This window comes from Panthera onca, chromosome B2, assembly GCF_046562875.1.
Source record: "Panthera onca isolate mPanOnc1 chromosome B2, mPanOnc1 haplotype 2, whole genome shotgun sequence".
Taxonomy (NCBI): Eukaryota; Metazoa; Chordata; class Mammalia; order Carnivora; family Felidae; genus Panthera; species Panthera onca.
The window spans coordinates 52,523,051-52,543,570 of record NC_138343.1 but is presented as its reverse complement, the minus strand read 5'-3'; the positions used below and the strand labels follow the sequence as shown (position 1 = coordinate 52,543,570).

The window sequence follows — 20,520 nt, the reverse complement described above, 5'->3', positions numbered from 1 at the left end:
TGCAAATTTTGACTCTGCATAAGACCAGGAGACTGACCTGCAATGGTGCCTCACTAATGACTTGAGAGTTTTGCTACGTCATTAAAAAACTAAACATATATGTAAAGTGTTTAAACATCTGTGTGGTTACTAACCTAGATTCATGTCTGTTTTCATATTTTCTTTAAATAATATTTTAATCTTTAAGAACTATTTTGATTATATGTAATATTTAGGTAATCTCTTTTTAACACATATTTATTCTTTTATAATCCATTCACCCAAAGAAGTTGCTGGTCTGTAAATGTTTAAGACCTCTCTATCATTATCTGACAGATAAATTCCTACGTTCATTCATATGTACTCTTTTTTCACTTCTCTATTTTAAATTCATATGGAAATTTATGTTTCTTCCTAACTTCTGTTAAGAGTTTATTAGTTTTCTGTGAAACTTTGAATGGCTTAAATTATCTCACTTTTGATATCATAAGGAGAAATGAGAAGATGGAAGGAATGTACACTATTATAGATGTAGCATAGATCAAAATGTAAGAAATTGTTACATCAACATATTTGAAAAATAATGTGAAAAGAAAATTCATGGAATGATATAAATGATCAGAAATGGAAAAAAAGAAATAGATCTGTATTGAAACAATAGTTTGTTTTTTTTTCCCACAATGAAAACATCAGACACAAATGGTTTTATGGGTGAGTTATGTTGAACATAAAGGAAGCCGTTTCTGTATTACACAAACATTTTCAGACAATACTGAAATACAGAAATGAAATCCCATTTCATTTTACAAGTAATATACTTCTGGCTCCCAAATCAATCAAGGACAGTATATAAAAGGACAATAACGGCCAGTCTCACTCATGAACATTGATGCCATATCCTAAATAATTAATAAACAAAATACAATAATGTATAAGAAGGTAACATATAAACTGAGAACTTTGTTTTATTCTATGAATTCAAGTTAGGTTCAACATTAGAAAATGTATTAGAAATCACTACTTTACAGTTTAAAAAGAAAAAGACATGGTTATTTCAGTGTATAATGTATCTATACCATACATTTGATGCTCAGTGTTTCTCACTATTCAATTTTTTTTCTCTTGCCTTAAATTTAAAAGCAAGTCTGAAACTGGGAAAAGTGTGATCTTTTCAATAAATGGTGCTTATTCAACTAGATATCCACATGGGGGAAAAAATCCTAATCCTTATCTTACATTGTACATAGTATCAAGTCCTGATGCCTCCTAACTCTAAGCATGGAAGCAAATAACATGAGAGAAAATGATTTTCATAGACAGTGGTATATTATTTAATAAAGAGCTAACAAGATAGAAAAAGATCAGTAAGTAGATTACATTAAAATTAGAATTTTCTGTCTGTAAAAAAGATATAAAACTCTGTTATCAGTGTCCGGTGTAAAGAGCTTGGAAATCATCACCCTTATTCTTAAAACAAGAAAAAAAATCTAACTGAAAATAAATGACTTTTCTTGAAACCATCAGAGAACTGAGATTTCAGGGCAAATCTCTATCCTGAAATCTGGAGATAGATAGACAAATCCAGAGTTGCACAGCTGAGGTCCCCTTATCCGGTAGAAACATGTAAATGGTATTTTGACCAGCTGCTGGAGGGGAAGCATGGATAAGAAGGAGAGGGAGAAACTCTAGCTCCAAACTTGAAGGAGTCATCACAATTTCATGAGTTTTACTTCAAGGAACTTCACCAAGTTCCAATAGTGAGGAGCTGAGAAAGATCTTGTGGTTTAGGCAAGGAGAGAGGAAGAATATTCACTGTGCAATATTACCAAAACATTCTCCCTACAAAAGCCTATTCTCTAGGGAAAAAGACATTACCAGAGACTTATCCCAGCTGGGGAAGGACATCCATCCCACTGCACTCCCTGTTAGACTTCATGCCTTACTAAGAGAGTAGAAAAAATTGATAATGCTGGAGAAACACTTGTGAAGGTCATCTCAGATACAGGCCCACTAAAAGTCTAAGAGTCTTAAGATTATAAAGTCTTTCACTTCCCCTACACCTTATCATCACACCATCAAGTAAACTCTCTCTGAGAAGGAACACTTAGGGAATTCTACATAAAGAGGTAAGACCAAATCAAGGAAACTAAAGCCTCTGGCTGTTACAGCTACAACATTCAAAATAGCCAAACTCCTAGCTAAACTCACAAATTCTCACATGTGTTCAGCTTATTTACCTCAGTTTCTGTCAAAATGTCTGGCTTTCAACAACAACAAAAAATCACAAAACCAGCCAAGAGCCATGCAGAAAACAGGAAAAAAAAAAAAAAGCCTAAAGAGACAAAACATCAGAACTAGACTCAGATATGATACAGATGTTAGAATATTCAGAGAGGGAATGTAAAGTAACTATGAATATGATATTAAGGGCTTTAACAGCAAAAGTAGAAACATGCAAAAAAGAGATGTGAATATAGCATAGAGATGGAAAATCTAAGAAGATATTAAAAGGAATTGCAGGAGGGAAAAAGAAACAGAAATGAAGAATGGACTCATCAGTGGACTGCACATGGCCAAAGAGATAATCAGTGAGCTTAAAAATATGTCAATAGAGGGGTGCCTGGGTGGCTCAGTTGCTTAAGCATTGTACTCAATTTTGGCTCAGGTTATGATCTCACAGTTTGTGAGTTTAAGCCCCTTTTTGGGCTCTGTGCTGACAATGTGGAGCCTGCTTGAGATTCTCTCGTTTACTCTCTGCCCCCTCACAATCTCTTGATCTCTCAAAAAATAACCATTAAAAAATATGTCAATAGAAACTTCATAAAACTGAAATGCAAAGAGAAAAAAACTATACGACTGTGGGATGATTTTGAAAGGTACACCATATGTGTTCTTAGAGTAAGAGAAGAGAAGAAAAGGAGAGTAGAAGAAATATTTAAAGCAATATCAGAGGGCATTTTGAAATTAATGGCAGACACCAAATCACAGCTCCGGGAAACTCAGGGAACACCAATCAGGATAAATATAAAAATATCTACACCTAGGCACATCATATTCAAGTTATAGAAAACTAGAGACAGAGAAAACCTTAAAAGAAGCCAAAGGAAAATAAACTTCTTACCTATATAGGAACATAGATAAGAATCACATTGGATTTCTCATTAGAAATCGTGCCACCAATAGGAATGTAGGGTGAAATATTAAAAATAAAGGAAAGGGGCACTTGGATGGCTCAGTTGGTTAAGCTTTTAACTCTTGATTTTGGCTCAGGTCATCATCTCATAGCCATGGGATCGAGCACCATGTTGGACTCTGCACTCACCATGTGGATCCTGCTTGGAATTGTCTCTCCCTGTCTCCCAGCCTGGCCTCATGCACAGGGACTTTCTCTCGCTCTCTCTCAAAAAATAACATTTAAAATGTTGAAGGAAAAAACCCAAGAATCCTAGAATTATGTATTCAACAGAATTATTCCTCAAAGGAATTGGAGAAACAAATGCTTTTTTAAAAAATATTAATTTTCATTTTGATCTTTCATATTATATAACTGTGTGAACACTGCCAAGATCTATACGTATCTGTGAACCAACATTTACCAAGTGACTAATGCATGACGTTCCAAAATTCCACATGGGTAAAAATATCCATTCAATGTGAAAAATATTCCAACATATTTAAAGGTAACAGACTAAAAAAACTTATTGACATGATTTTGGACTCAACATTGAAATAAACTTTAGGTTATTAGGAGTCTTACTTTTCCAACTACATATTTAAATAAGGCTAGCTTTTCTTCATGTGCTCCTATAAAATGTCACATCAAAAAAGACTGGATACAGAAGAAGATATGAGAATCTAGCTGTATTTTATTTATTATTTATTTAATTGAATGATTACATCCAAGTTAGTTAGTATATAGTACAATAATGGTTTAAGGAGTAGAATCAGTGATTCATCCCCTACATATAACACCCAGTGCTCATCCCAGCAAGTATCTTCCTTAATGCCACTTGTCCATTTAGCCAATCCCCCCACCCAAAACCCCCTCAGGAACCCTCAGTTTGGTTTCTGTGTTTAAGGGTCTCTTATGTTTTATCCCCCTCCCTGTTTTCATATTATTTTTGCTTCCCTTCCTTTATGTTCATATATTTTGTATCTTAAGTTCCACAGATGAGTGAAGTCATATGACAATTGTCTTTCTCTGACTAATTTTGCTTAGCATAATACCCTTTAATTCTATACATGTTATTGCTAATGCCAAGATTTCATTCTTTTTGATTGCCAAGTAATATTCATTGTGTATGTGTGTGCACACCATGTATACATACAATATATATACCACATCTTCTTTATCCATTTATCAGTTTATGGACATTCAGATTCTTTCCATACTTCAGCAATTATGGTAACGCTGCTATAAACATTGGGGTTCATGTGCTATGAATCAGCACTCCTAGATACTTTGGATAAATTCCTAGTAGTGCAATTCCTGGGTCATAGGGTAATTCTATTTTTAAGTTTTTGAGGCACCTCCATACTGTTTTCCAGACTGGCTTCACCAGTTTACATTCCCACCAGTAGTACAAAAGTGTTCCTCTTTCTCCACATCCTTGCCAACATTGTTGTTGCCTGAGTTGTTAATTTTAGCCACTCTGACTGGTGTGAGGTGGTATCTCAATTTAGTGTTTATTTGTATTTCCTTGATGATGAGTGATGTTAAGCATCTTTTCATAGGTCTGTTGGCCATCTGGATGTCTTATTTGGCAAAGTGTCTATTCATGTCTTCTACCCAATTCTTCACTGGATTATTTGTTTTTTGGGTGTTGAGTTTGATAAATTCTTTATAGATTTTGGATACTAACCTGATATGTCATTTGCAAATATCTTCTCCTATTCCACTGGTTGCCTTTTAGATTCACTGATTGTTTCCTTCTTTGTGCAGAAGCTTTTTATCTTGATGAGGTCCCAATAGTTCATTTTTGCTTTTGTTTACCTTGCCTCTGGTGACATAGTGAGTAAGAAGTTGCTATGGTCGAGGTCAAAGAGGTTTTTGCCTGCTTTCTCCTCAAGGATTTTGATGGCTTCCTGTCTTAACAGGTCTTTCATCCATTTTGAGTTTATTATTGTGTATGGTGTAAGAAAGTGGCCCAGTTTCATTCTTCTGTATGATGCTGTCCAGTTTTTCCAGCACTGTTTGCTGAAGGGACTGCCTTTATTCCACTGGATATTCCTTCCTGCTTCATCAAAGATTAGTTGGCCATACGTTTGTGGGTTCATTTATGGGTTCTCTATTCTGTTCCATTGATCTATGTGTCTGTTTTTGTGCCAGTACCATATGTGTTGATGATTACAGCTTTGTAAGCCTGGAATTGTGATGCCTCTAACCTTGGCTTTTTGTTTCTTTGTTTTTCCAGGATTTCTTTGGTTATTCGAGGTCTCTTCTGGTTCACTACAAATTATTTTTTAATTTATATTTATTATAGGATTTTTTCCTGAAATAATAAACAAGCTTGAATTTGAAAAACAAAACCAAACAACACAGTACTTGCACTCTAACATTTCCCAAAGCCAGGAAAGAAGAGAGAGTCTTTGAAATTCTTTCATGGGTTTTCTTTTTTTAATATATGAAATTTATTGTCAAATTGGTTTCCATACAACACCCAGTGCTCATCCCAAAAGATGCCCTCTTCAATACCCATCACCCACCCTCCCCTCCCTCCCACCCCCCATCAACCCTCAGTTTGTTCTCAGTTTTTAAGAGTCTCTTATGCTTTGGCTCTCTCCCACTCTAACCTCTTTTTTTTTTCCCTTCCCCTCCCCCATGGGTTCCTGTTAAGTTTCTCAGGATCCACATAAGAGTGAAAACATATGGTGTCTGTCTTTCTCTGTATGACTTATTTCACTTAGCATCACACTCTCCAGTTCCATCCACGTTGCTACAAAAGGCCATATTTCATTCTTTCTCATTGCCACGTAGTATTCCATTGTGTATATAAACCACAATTTCTTGGGGCGCCTGGGTGGCTCAGTCGGTTGAGCGGCCGACTTTGGCTCAGGTCATGATCTCACGGTCCGTGGGTTCAAGCCCCGCGTCGGGCCCTGTGCTGACAGCTCAGAGCCTGGAGCCTGTTTCGGATTCTGTGTCTCCCTCTCTCTGACCCTCCCCCATTCATGCTCTGTCTCTGTCTCAAAAATAAATAAACGTTAAAAAAAATTAAAAAAAACAAACAAACCACAATTTCTTTATCCATTCATCAGTTGATGGACATTTAGGCTCTTTCCATAATTTGGCTATTGTTGAGAGTGCTGCTATAAACATTGGGGTACAAGTGCCCCTATGCATCAGTACTCCTGTATCCCTGGGGTAAATTCCTAGCAGTGCTATTGCTGGGTCATAGGGTAAGTCTATTTTTAATTTTTTGAGGAACCTCCACACTGTTTTCCAGAGTGGCTGCACCAGTTTGCATTCCCACCAACAGTGCAAGAGGGTTCCCGTTTCTCCACATCCTCGCCAGCATCTATGGTCTCCTGATTTGTTCATTTTGGCCACTCTGACTGGCATGAGGTGATATCTGAGTGTGGTTTTGATTTGTATTTCCCTGATGAAGAGCGATGTTGAGCATCTTTTCATGTGCCTGTTGGCCATCTGGATGTCTTCTTTAGAGAAGTGTCTATTCATGTTTTCTGCCCATTTCTTCATTGGATTATTTGTTTTTCGGGTGTGGAGTTTGGTGAGCTCTTCATAGATTTTGGATGCTAGCCCTTTGTCCAGTATGTCATTTGCAAATATCTTTTCCCATTCCGTTGGTTGCCTTTTAGTTTTGTGGATTGTTTCCTTTGGTGTGCAGAAGCTTTTTATCTTCATGAGGTCACAATAGTTCATTTTTGCTTTTAATTCCCTTGCCTTTGGGGATGTGTCAAGTAAGAAATTGCTGCAGCTGAGGTCAGAGAGATCTTTCCCTGCTTTCTCCTCTAGGGTTTTGATGGTCTCCTGTCTCACATTCAGGTCCTTTGTCCATTTTGAGTTTTTGTGAATGGTGTAAGAAAGTGGTCTAGTTTCATTCTTCTGCATGTTGCTCTCCAGTTCTCCCAGCACTATTTGTTAAAGAGACTGTCTTTTTTCCATTGGATATTCTTTCCTGCTTTGTCAAAGATGAATTGGCCATACTTTTGTGGGTCTAGTTCTGGGGTTTCTATTCTATTCCATTGGTCTATGTGTCTGTTTTTGTGCCAATACCATGCTGTCTTGATGATTACAGCTTTGTAATAGAGGCTAAAGTCTGGGATTGGTTCAGTACAAATTTTAGGATTGTTTGTTCTAGCTCTGTGAAGAATGCTATTATTATGATAGGGATTGCATTGAATATGTAGAATGCTTTGGGTAGTATAGGCATTTTAACAATATTTGTTTTTCTAATCCACGAACTTGGAATATTTTTCCATTTTTTTGTGTCTTCTTCAATTTCTTTCATAAGCTTTCTATAGTTTTCAGTGTATACATTTTTCACCTCTTTGGTTAGGCTTATTCCTAGGTATTTTATTGGTTTTGGTGCAGTTGTAAATGGGATCCCTTGATTTTTCTTTTTTCTGCTTCATTATTTTTTTATTTATTTATTTTTTAATATATGAAATTTATTGTCAAATTGGTTTCCATACAACACCCAGTGCTCATCCCAAAAGGTGTCCTCCTCAATACCCATCACCCACCCTCCCCTCCCTCCCACCCCCCCATCAACCCTCAGTTTGTTCTTAGTTTTTAACAGTCTCTTATGCTTTGGCTCTCTCCTACTCTAACCTCTTTTTTTTTTTTTTCCTTCCCCTCCCCCATGGGTTTCTGGTGTTTCTCAGGATCCACTTAAGAGTGAAACCATTGGTGCAGCCGCTCTGGAAAGCAGTGTGGAGGTTCCTCAGAAAATTAAAAATAGACCTACCCTATGACCCAGCAATAGCACTGCTAGGAATTTATCCAAGGGATACAGGAGTACTGATGCATAGGGGCACTTGTACCCCAATGTTTATAGCAGCACTCTTCTGCTTCATTATTGATGTATAGAAATGCAACCAATTTCCATGCATTGATTTTATATCCTGCGACTTTGCTGAATTCATGGATCAGTTCTAGCAGTTTTTGGCAGAATCTTTTGGGTTTTCCACAGAGTATCATGTCATCTGCAAAGACTTTAAGATTGACTTCCTCCTTGTGTATTTGGATGCCTTTTATTTTTTTGTGTTGTCTGATTGCTGAGACTAAAACTTCCAATACTATTTTGAATTAACAGTGGTGAGAGTGGACAACCCTATTGTGTTCCTGACCTTAGGGGGAAAAACTCTTAGTTTTTCCCCATTGAGGATGATATTAGCTGTGGGTCTTTCATATATGACTTTTATGATCTTGAGGTATGATCCTTCTATCCCTACTTTCTTAAGGTTTTTATTAAGAAAGGATGCTGTATTTTGTCAAGTACTTTCTGTGCACCAACTGAGAGGATCACTTGGTTGTTATTCTTTCTTTTATAAATGTGGTGTATCACATTGATTGATATGTGGATATGAACCAGCCCTGAATCCCAGTTATAAATCTCACTTGATCATGGTAAATAATTTTTAATGTATTATTATATCCACTTAGCTAGTATCTTGTTGAGAATTTTTGCATCCATGTTCATCAGGGAAATTCTTTATAGTCCCCCTGTTTAGCGGGATCTTTCATTTTGGAATCAAGGTAATGCTGGCCTCATAGAATGAGTTTGAAGCTTTCCTTCCATTTCTATTTTTGGAACAGCTTCAAAAGAATAGGTGTTAACTCTCCTTTAAATGTTTGGTAGAATTCCTTTGGAATGCCATCCACCCTGGACTTTTATTTGTTGGGAGATTTTTGATTAATGATTCAATTTCTTCACTGGTTGTGAGTTTCTCACTGACCCACAACTAAACATCTCTCTTTTGTCTCAGGCTTTTGTCCATTCCTCACTTCTACACTGTATCCACACTTCCCCACAATATCCAAGCCATCAGCCTGCCAAGTGGCACCTCCCTCCCGAATTTTATCTCAGATGGGCAATGCTTCCAAACCCCTCACTTCTGACAACACTGCAGCTTGGACCCACTCCATCCCTCTGGGGGAGGATCTCACAGAGCAATGGCTGGGGGCCACATTGCCCCAGAGAACATTTTTGTGATCATGCTGTGGCAGAGGTTCAGAGATTGTGGTTGGTGCTGGCTTACCCAGAAAAAAGTGTGTGCAATTGCATAGCAGCAGTGGTTCAGAGATTATGTCAAATCACAACACACAGCTGGCACCAGGTTTCACCACACTCTGGTGCCTTTGCTCCAATACCAGCAAACATGGCTGCTCTCTGGGGTCTGCTGGGACTTTTGCCTGTGAGGAGGCTATGTGGCCTCTACCAAATACCCTCCAAAAAGGGAAACCGCTTCTCCCTGTGTGGCCCATGGATCCCTCAGACCTCACACTGCCTGTTCCCAAGGATTCGCCCTTCCTACCAGAGCACCCCCAGGTATTGAGCTCCAGATTTTCCAACTCTGCGCTCCCCAGTTTATAGGGTCCTAATGGTATTGCAACCCTCTCCTTTCTCCCCATCAGTGGTGTTGGGGAACAGATTTCTTGTTCATTCCCTTGTGAGCGTTTCCACTCTTTCTCTCCAGCTACTTTTGGGAGGAGTCCTTTTCCTGTACTCTCCGATGTGCCACATTCTCTCCCTCTTCTTTGTCCTCTCTCCACAAAAACATCTCCCTTTTCTCTGAGGCCTCTCTCTTCCACCTCACCTCTCCATACTACATACCTGCTGAGTTCTATGTCTTGCATTATGCAGATTTTTGTGTTATTCCAAAGATCAATTTCCTAGGTGTGCAAAATGGTTTGGTACTTATCTAGCTGCATTTCAGGGATGAAAAAAGCCAAGAACTTCCATGCTGCTACACCATCTTGGCCCCCATTCGAAACAGATGCTTTTTCAGACAAACCCTGAGGGAGTTCATCATCAGTAAGTTGCCCTGTAGAAATGTTCAAGACATTCTTCATAGATAAGGAAAATTATATATGACAGAAAAAATCAGATCTACATAAGAAAGGAAGAGCAGAGATGCAATAAATGAATGTAAAATACAATCTTTTATTTAAAAATATTCTTAATTCCTCTAATAGACAGCTGTTGGTTCAAAGTAGAAATAGTTACAAAGGATAGAGTAATATTAGCCTAATGATAAATTAAGTGAATGACAGCAATGTTAGAAGGGATGGGAGGAGAAATTGGGAATACTCTGTTATAAAGTATCAACACTACACATGAAATGGTATCGTATTACTTGAAGGTGAATTTAGACTAGTTAAAAAGGTATGTTGGAAAGTCTAGATAAATGACTAAAAACTCTTGAAAGAACTACGATTGATTTACTAAGAGATACAATAGAATCATAAAATGCTCAGTTAAAACCAGAGAAGCCTGAAAAAAAAGGGAGTAGGAAAAGAAAAAAGGTAATGAAAAACACATTTACAAACATGGTGGATATAATCTACGTATAATCTCTAATCATTTCAAATGTGAATAGTATTACTACACTGCTTTGAAGACAGAGATTGTCAGAGTGGATAAAAATAAGACCCAACTACTTTTTGTCTACCAGAAATCTGCTTTATACATGAAGGCTCCCATACTAATCAAATGACAGCTGGGGTAGCAATATTAATTTCCAACAAAGCAGACTTCAAAACAAGGAAAAGTACTAGGGATAAATTTCCATATTACATAATGACAAAAGGATAATTAAGAAGAAATAACAATTGTAAATATGTATGCGTCTAACAACACAGCATCAAAATTTATGAGGCAAAACTGGCAGTAGTCAAACAAGAAATAGACCAATTGCCTATTACATTTGAAGACTTTGACATACCTCTTTCAGTAATTGATATTACAAGCAAGCAGAAAATCAGTAAAATTAGAATTGATATGAATAGCAGTATCAACCCATTTATTCTAAGTGATATTTGTAGAATTTTCCACCCAAAGAGAGTAGGATACATATTAATAAAATATATCAATAATAGGATTAACTGGTTATGGTAATTGGGTACAGTTAATATAGTAATTCTCGGTACTATCTTCACATTTTTCAGAAAATCTAAAGCTGCCCTAAAATACTAAGTTTATTAAAACAAAAAAGAGATACATTATGAAACTAAACAACAACAGCAACAAAGAAAACAAGCCACGACATGGGGAAAGATATTTGCACTTTATATATTTGACAAAGGTATACTATACCGACGACATGTAGAACTCCTATTAATCTATGAAAAAAAATAAAGATTAAAAGCCCAATAGAATAATGAACAAGTGAGTTGAAGAGACATTTTACAACAGAAGGTATACTAATGTTGATAAGCTATGAAGAGGTACTCACTCCATTAATCGTCAGAGTAATGTAAATTAAAGCCACAGTGAGATACCACTGTATAACTGCAAGAATTGCTAAAATTATAGAGTCTGGTAAGTATTGGCAAGAATTTTGAACAGATGACATTCTTAAGCAGTGCTGGTGGGAGTTTAAATTGATACCACCACTTTTTAACATATGCATACCTTAAAACTCAGCAACTGCATTCCTAAATATATACTAACAAAATGTACACACGTTCACCAAAAAATATGTTCAAGAATGTTCACACTAGTATTCTTTGTAATAGCCCCAAATTGGAAGCAATTCAAATCCATGTCAGCAATTGAATGTATATAGATGGTGGTATCTGCATTTATCATTTATGATCATTAACAAAACCCTACTACATATAACATGTTTGAATTTCAAGAATAGTTGTTGATCAAGAGAAGACAGACATGATGAAGTGTATATTGTATTATGTAACGTTTGAAAACATATAAAACTCATCCATTAGTGATAGATGCTAAGATGGGAATAGCATAATGGGGGGGGGGTGATGTGAGAAGGGCATCTTAGACTGGTGATATTCTGTTTTCTGATGTGGGTGGTCTTATGCACACTCGTTGATCTGTACAGTTATGATTTGTGCTCTTTTCTCTATGTATATTTGAAAGAAAGAAACCAGTAGGAAAATGGCCAAAGGACTCCATTGGGTATTACACACAAAAGGGAACACAAATGCCGTGTTATTAATCAGAAAAATGCAGATGAAAATAAGCAATTCCATTTTATTCCTTGTATATTGCCAAGCAGCTAAAAGTCAGACATATCCAGGGTTGGATATCCAGAATATCCAGTGCTGGTAATAATGTTGATTTACAGAAAATCTCACATCCTGCTAATGAGACTATGTAGTGATACAACCACTTTTGAATAAGGTTGGTTCTTTATAGTAATTTTGAACATGTACCTGCCCTATGATCCAGAAATTCATTGAGATATATACTTAGAAAATCTCTTGTACATGTACAGCAGGAGATACAGTGAGTTTATAGCAAAAATGTTAATAATAAAAACTGAATCAGCTCCAATTTCCATCTCAAATGAATTGGGTAAAGTATTGCATATTCACATAATGAAATATGCTATGGTAAGGAATATCTAAGAGCTACGTGTAATCATAGGATTCGTCTCCAAAAATTAATAATGGGTGAAAAAAGCAAATTATTGAAGAATACCTAAAGTAATGTTTGTTATGTAAAAATGTGAGATTTGAAAATAGACAAAATTAGCTATCATTTTAACACTATAAAGAAAAACAAAAGCATGATTTGCAGAGGGCACATGTCATCAAGTAGAGCTTGCAGGGGAATTCAAAAATATTAGTGATGATCTCACAGCTTGTGGGTTCAAGCCCCACATAAGGCTCTGTGCTGACAGCTTGGAGCCTGGAGCCTGCTTCAGAATCTTTGTCTCCCTCTTTCCCTGCCCCTCCCCCTCTCACGCTCTGTCTCTCTCTGTCTCTCTCAAAAAAATTAAAAAAAAATATTAGTGATGCTTTATCTTAAACTGTAAGGTAAGCAGGATGTTCATTTTATTATTTTTTTTTATGTTTGTGTATTTTTGACAGAGACAGAGAGCGAGAGGGAGCTACAGACTCCAAAGCAGGCTCTCCAAAGCAGGCTGGGTTGTCATCACAGAGCCCGATGGGGCTCAGACACACAAACCACGGGATCATGACCTGGGCAAGGTCAGATGCCCAACTGACTGAGCCACCCAGGCACCCCTCATATTATTATGTTTTAAACTACATGTCTACTTTATGCTTTTTAAATTAACAGTGACAAATTACAAATTAAAGAAAGAAAAGAATGAAATATATCCATATAACTGCATTTGGACTTCTGGTCATGAAATCCTGAACCAAAGCTAGCAATGAAAATAAAATACCTTTTTTTGTATTGCGTTACCTCCTACAGTTATCTTACAAAGTGTCTATCCACTGTCTTTCAGCCCATGGTCATTTGCGAACACAATGGAGGAGCCTATAGTGTAAATCCCTAGGACTTATTTACATAACAAAAAATGTGACTGGTAAAATATTCTCTACTGATGTTTCTGAAACCAGAGACCAGAAACTCACAGTGGAAATAAGACCCTTTACTTTTCTTGTGCCAACACAAACAACAATTATAGCATCATGTGAGAAAAGTTACAAGAAATATTGCTTAGTTTCAGTGGTTCAAACAAATCAGCGGATTTCAGTAATTGTGGCAGACTGGACCCAAAAACTTTACAGTCTTCAGCAAGGAATGGATCTTAGACATAAAACCGATCCCTGATAAAACAACACCGGGGTCATGAGAAGGCTACTCTGCCAATTTTATTTCACTGTGGGATCCACTGACATCTGGTTCAGCTGCGGAAGCTGGAAAACTTCTTTAAAATTCTCTTGACAGTAAAAATGGACATGTGGAAAACATTCTAATCTGTTAATCTTTGGTGCTCCTGAAAAAGGGACATTTGGCTTTATACTTCATGATAATAAATGTGAAGCCTCCAGATCTAGTTGTAAATAACCTCATGGTATTTGAATAAAGAGTCGAACTTTCATTTCCCAAATGTGCCGAAAGATGAATATGCACCTGTGTCAATCCCGTGATATAAGAAGTCCCCTGGATTCTTTGTTTATACTTGGGTTTAGTAATTTGCCCCCTTTACACTGGTGCCATTTGACCAGTGAAAATTAAAAACAGTAGCAAGTTTTTGCTCCTCTTCCTCTCCTTCCTTCACCGCTCTCCCCTTTTCTGTCTGTCCCTCCCTCTCTGCTAACTAGCTGTCAAGCACCCCTCCTGCTCTTACTTTAAATATTTCAAATAATCAATGGAATAAAACAACACAACTACTTTCAAATATATATTTGCATGTTATCGGTCACCTTTAGGGTCACTGCATGAATGTCTGGTTTCAAGATCACTAGGCGATAGCTGCATCTATATCTTGCAGTATCTATAGGGCATACAGAAAAGTAGTAAAACATAGCCAGGATTTGGACTTCTTATTCCCCACTTCAGCTTCAGTGTGGGTTCAGTCTGCTTACTGCTCCTGACGTCATGTACCCTTGCTTAAAATTGCTATTTCGTGGCTTGGGCTTTTGTCATTTTACATCTTTGTGTGTGTGTGTGTGTGTTTTACTTCCACTAAGTTCCTCTTTTCAGCATTAATATATTTGTCCCAATTTCAAAATACTATCCTAAAAGGCCTCGATTGAAACTCATAACATGAATTAGAAAATAAAAGAAATATACATGACTAAATATAGGTCTATAAATCCATGCTACACAAGAGGTTAGCTTTCTCTATCCTCAAACATCCTATGTGGTCCCTAATCAAAATAAATATGCAAATACACAAATACCTAATGTAAAAATATAGCATAGCTATTGCTTCTGATAAGCCAACTCATTGTTTTTCCTGATTTAATCTATAGCATCTTAGCTCCTGAGTGGGAGAATATAGAACACTAGTTCCAAGCAGGGCTTCTGGAATCTAAATGTTTAGGTTCCAAGTTTGACCCTGTGGCCTAGGGGAAATTACTTAACTTCCATATGCCCCATGTTTCCTCACCTGTAAACAACAGTAACACATCAACTTACACCTGTCAGAATGGCTAAAAGAAAAAAGTCAAAAAATAACAAGTGTTGGTGATGTTGTAGCGTAAAAAGAACCTTTATACACTGTTGGTATGAATGTAAATTGGTGCAGTCATGTTTTCTCAGAAAAATAAAAATAGAAATATCAAATGGTCCAGTAATCCCACTACTGGGTATTTACCCAAAGAAAACAAAAACACTAATTTGAAATGATATATGCGTCCCCATGTTCATTATAGCATTATTTATAATAGTCAAGATATGGAAGCAACCCAAGTGTCTATGAGTAGATGAACAGATAAAGAAGATGTTGTACATACACACACACACACACACACACACACACACACACACACACACACAGGAATATTATTCAGCCATAAGAAAGAATGGAATCTTTCCATTTGCAAAAACATGGATGAGACCTGTAGGGTATTATGCCAAGTGAAATAAGTCAGAGGAAGACAAATAATCATGATCTCACTTACATGTGAAACCTAAAAATACAAAGTAACCGAAAACAACAATCTCTGAAATACAGAGAACTGGTGGTTACCAGAGGTGAGGGGAGTGGGAGGATGGATAAAAGAGATAAAGGAGATTAAGAAGTACAGACTTCTAGTTACAAAGTTAGTAAGTCATGGAGATGAAAAGTACAATATAGGGAATATAGTCAATAATGTTTTAATAATGTTGTGTGGTGATAGAGGGTGACTGTACTTATTGTGGTGAGCACTGAGTAGTGTACAGAGTTGTTGAATCAATAGGTTATACACCTGAAACTAACATAACATTGTACGTTAATTATACTGCAATGAAAAAAGATATTGTACTTTACTAAGTGGTGAAATTGGTTGCTATCGAACTTAATTGTGTAATTGTGAGAGGATAATTGATCATTAATTTTCCAATAATTTCAAAATCATTCAACTTGAATCTATTGCTACCTTATGGAGTATATTATTAGACCTAAGATCTCACATTCTTCTTCAAGTCTTTAGTGACTTCACTGTAGCCTTAAGTTCTCAAAATAGATCTCCAACCCCTTGTTAGGCTGCCCTAGGCCTGCCACCACAACCATACTGCTTGTCATGCTCCCCCTCACTCAAATCCCCTGGGCTGGAGGCCTCACATAGGCAGGCTGGTCTTTACGGTACACTTCTGCCTCCTTCTCTGGACAATCTCTAGTTGTCTCCTAAGTATCAATTTACACAGACTTCATTAACAGGTGTTTCTGGACTATGTTCCTGTACCACACACGTGGCATATCCCCAGTTCTGCTGCTCACACAGTATTTCCACTGCTTATTTCTTTTTAATTTAAATTTGAGATATAAATAACAAAAATATATGTTTAAAGTGTACATCATTGTGTTTTGATATATGCATACATTGTGAAAGGATTCCCCACACACCCACCACTTCACATAACTTTGTGTGTGTGTGTGTGTGTGTGTGTGTGTGTGTGTGTGTGTGTGAGACAGAGAGAACGTAAGTTCTACTGTCTTAGCACATTTTTTTAAAGTTTATTTATTTATTGTGAGAGTGAGAGCATGAGTGCAGAAAGGGCAGTAAGAGAATCCAAAGCAGGCTCCATGCTGTCAGAGTGGAGCCCAATTTGAAGCTCAAATGCACTAACTGTGAGATGATGAACTGAGGAAAAATCAGTAGTTGGATGCTTAACTGACTGAGCCACCCAGGTGCCCGTAACACATTTTAATTATACAATAGAATATTATCAACTATAGTTACCATGTTTTACATCAGATCCTCAGAACTCACTCATAGCTAGAAATTGGTACTCTTTTTCCAACTTCTCCCTATTTCCCTCACTCCCACCCTATCTCTGTTAACCATTTTCTATTCTTTTTTTAATTTTTTAAAATTCTTCTACATTTTTTTTGAGAGACATATTGAGATAGTGCTCGAGTGGGGGAGGGGCAGAAAGAGAAGACACAGAATCCAAAGCAGGCTCCAGGCTCTGAACAAGCTGTCGGCACAGAGCCCGATGCTGGACTCGAACCCACAAACTGTGAGATCATGACCTGAGTTGAAGTCGGATGCTCCACCAACTGAGCCACCCAGGAGCCCCATATTCTTTTTCTTTCTTTAAGATTCTACATACAAGTGATACCATGCAGTATTTGTCTTTCTCTGTTTGACTTTTTTTTTTAATTTTTTTTAATGTTTATTTTTTTTTAAATTTTTTTAACATTTATTTATTGTTGAGACAGAGAGAGAGAGAGAGCATGAACAGGGGAGGGTCAGAGAGACAGGGAGACACAGAATCTGAAGCAAGTTCCAGGCTCTGAGCTGTCAGCACAGAGCCCGACGCGGGGCTTGAACTCATAAGCTGTGAGATCATGACCTGAGCTGAAGTCAGACGCTCAATTGACTGAGCCACCCAGGTGCCCCTCTCTGTTTGACTTATTTCACTTAGCATAATGACCTCAAGGTCCATCCATGTTGTTGGCAATGAGAGATTTCTTTCTCATAGTTGAAGAATATTTCATTGCATATTTATTCCATATTTTGTTTATGCATTAATCTGTTCATGGACATTCAGGTGTTTATATATTAACTATTATGCATAATGAGTGTTCAATGTCATTATTATCAGGAAAATGCAAGTCAAAACCACAATGAGATATAATGGCTACCATCAAAAAAACAAGAGATAATAAATGCTGGTGAGGATGTGGAACAAATGGAAATCTACTGCACTGTTGGTGGAAATGTAAATTGGTTTAGCCTCAGTGGAAAATAGTATGGAGGTACTTCAAAAAATTGAAAATAGAACTACCATATGATCCAGTAATCCTCCTTTTGGGTATATATACAAAGGAACTGAAAACAGGGTATTGAAGAGATATCTGCACCCCCATGTTTATTGCAGCATTATCCACAGCTGATTTACATGTCAGTGTTCCACTTTTTAGGAGAAAGACTGTGTGTGTCATAGAGACTAAATATTGCTAAACATATACAGTTTCAATAGAAACTCTCTATCTCTTATATAAAAAGGAATTTTTTTCTTGATTTCTTTGTGGAAAACAGAACTACCTGATACTATAGTACCTAAGGGTACAAAAAGAACAAAACACCTGTATTCAGTGAGGATACTTGGGGAGTCTGTGAATCAGTGAACAATTCAGAAACTGAGGTTTGTTTGTTTGTTTGTTTAAGTCTGCTAATTTTCCTTAAGTGAGCTCTGGTTGAATTATTTAATTCAATTTTAATTGGTGTTAGATCTAAGGTGGAACAGGAATTAGGTAATATCCATTCAGGTAACATGACAACTTAATTATAGATGCCTATACAAAAGAAATCTGATATGACTCTTGTTGAAACATTTGCAAAGAAAATATGAAAAAAATACAAAGAGGAAATATATTCTATATTGAATATAGGCTGTACAGTTTAAACTACAGGCATGGAAATCCATGAAATAAATGTTTTCACATGTGTCTAAGAACTCCTTAAAATGATATCTTTATTAGTTGAAGTCATAATTTTATTCCAAAAACATAGTTTCTTAGAATAAGTAATATTTCAGATGAGGAAGAGTTAGTTCATATATAGGCAAATTTCCAGGCAGAAAAGATATTGTGGTAAGAACAAGGAAGTTACAGATATTGTGAGGGAATCTACCAGAAGTTTTAAGTTGTTGAAATATGAACTTCAAGATAATGGTAACAAAGAAAATGGTCATGTAAACATAATGTAAGACAATGATAAAAGATGGGGCAGTACAACATATCCTGATGCCAAAACATGAAGGGCCTCCCTAGCAATGGTAACAATCTTGGATTTCATCCAGTAGGTGATGGAAAGCCACAAAGGATTTTAAACAAGGAAATGATATTTGAACTTTAAGTTTGTACTTTAGAAAAAATTTTCTGGCAGATCTGTAAAGGGTTGATTCCAGGAACATAGGACCGAGCAGATCAGGTGATAGTCTCTTTTACTGAATCAAGCAAGAGATATTGATGGGTTTGTGTCTAGGGCATATACAATGCAGAGTAGGAGAAGGGGGTTATTGGAAATTTATTTAGGAGCCAATATTAATAGGACCTCATGATTGGCTAAATTAGGAAGGCAAGAAAGAGAGAAAAAGGGAGAGGAGGCTGATTGATCCCCATGTTTTTTGCAGGAGTGATGGGATGGTCAATGATCAAACCGTATGTATTGTCATGTAGATACATTTAAACTGCTATTGCTCTCCTTCAGAGCAGAGAACTATTGTGCCTGAACTGTGGAAGAGGCAGTGGAAAGAGACAAGTTAAAGCACAGGAATCATTTCAGGTTGTCATATTAGCTCACAAAGTGAAATCTCACCCCTTGTTTATTGAGGCACTTACTGACAAAGCTCTTGTTCTTAACTTGGCACTTCATTCCTTTCAGCTACCAGTATTCTAAAGGTTCATCCCTTATCAGCTTCCTACAAAACTATGTTTTCTTCCTGCTTGGCTGGTGATACTGCCTCTTGATTAGTGAAAATAATTTGGCTCATCTGGCATAATTTTGCTCAAATGTCTGGCCCACTAACCACAGAGGTTTACGGAGTAGGGTTCTGGGGCTCAATACTGAGGCTCAGAGGGTCTACAAATAGATTCTGCCCTTAAGAATCTTATAGTCTGTTAAAAAGGAAACCACAGGCCCAAAATGGCATCACTTAGTTTAAAGCCCCAAGTCAGTAAATCAAGATTTAATTCTTAACTTAACTGCAGTTTCAACCCCCGAGGAATAAAACCTTTAACCAGTCAACATGGGAAATTTACTGATAGACCCCTTCTATTCTCCTTAGGAGGCTGACCTTGCCCAAAACAGTGGATTCTTTGCTAATAATATTTCATTTTTTCTGCTCCCTACCTTTAAAAACTTTCCCCCTGTAACTCTTTGGAGCTCCCATCTACTTGCTAGATGGGATGCTGCCTGATTCATTAATCGTTAATAAAGCAAACTGGATCTTTAAAGTTTACTCTGTTGAATTTTTGCTATTTAACAACTTCCATTACTCATGATAGTGCAGCATAGAGATTAAGTGCAGTGTTTTGGAGCCAGACCAACCTGAAAACATACATGGGTATAGATGCCAATACAAAATAAGAAAAAAATCTCATGAAGACTTTTAACACCACAGATTTTAAACTGTTACAAAATTAAGCAGTAAGAATAAATAGAACATGACCAATTTTTATGAACTCAATGTTTGTGTCCCACTCCCAGCCAAGTCATATGTTGAAATCACAAAGCCCATGTTATATTTTTAGAAGATAGGAACTTTTGGTAAGTACTTAGGTCACAAGAGTAGAATTCTCATGAAAAAGACTAGGCTCTTAGGAGAAGAAATGAGGTGATTTCTGTCTTGGTCATGTAAAAATACAAAATGAAGACAGCCATTTGAAAATCAGCAAGAGATACCTCACCAGACATCAGATCTGTTGGCACCTTTATTTTGGATATCCCAGAGTCCAAAATTGTGAGAA

The 20,520-nt window shown here is 36.9% G+C and overlaps 1 protein-coding gene across 3 annotated transcripts in view; it reads left to right on the top strand.

Moving 5' to 3' along the window:
- Positions 1 to 20,520, top strand: part of HMGCLL1 (3-hydroxy-3-methylglutaryl-CoA lyase like 1) — a 191,553-nt gene that overhangs the window by 139,863 nt on the left and 31,170 nt on the right. Inside the window, exon 8 of one of the 3 annotated variants that reach the window (XM_060615783.3) lies at positions 13,393 to 16,421. The exons of the other annotated variants lie outside the window; for them this stretch is intronic. Coding sequence (XP_060471766.1) covers positions 13,393 to 13,443 — 51 coding nt within the window. The 3' untranslated portion in view covers positions 13,444 to 16,421. Of the gene's footprint in view, positions 1 to 13,392; positions 16,422 to 20,520 lie in introns of those variants that run through there. 3 annotated transcript variants of the gene reach the window in all.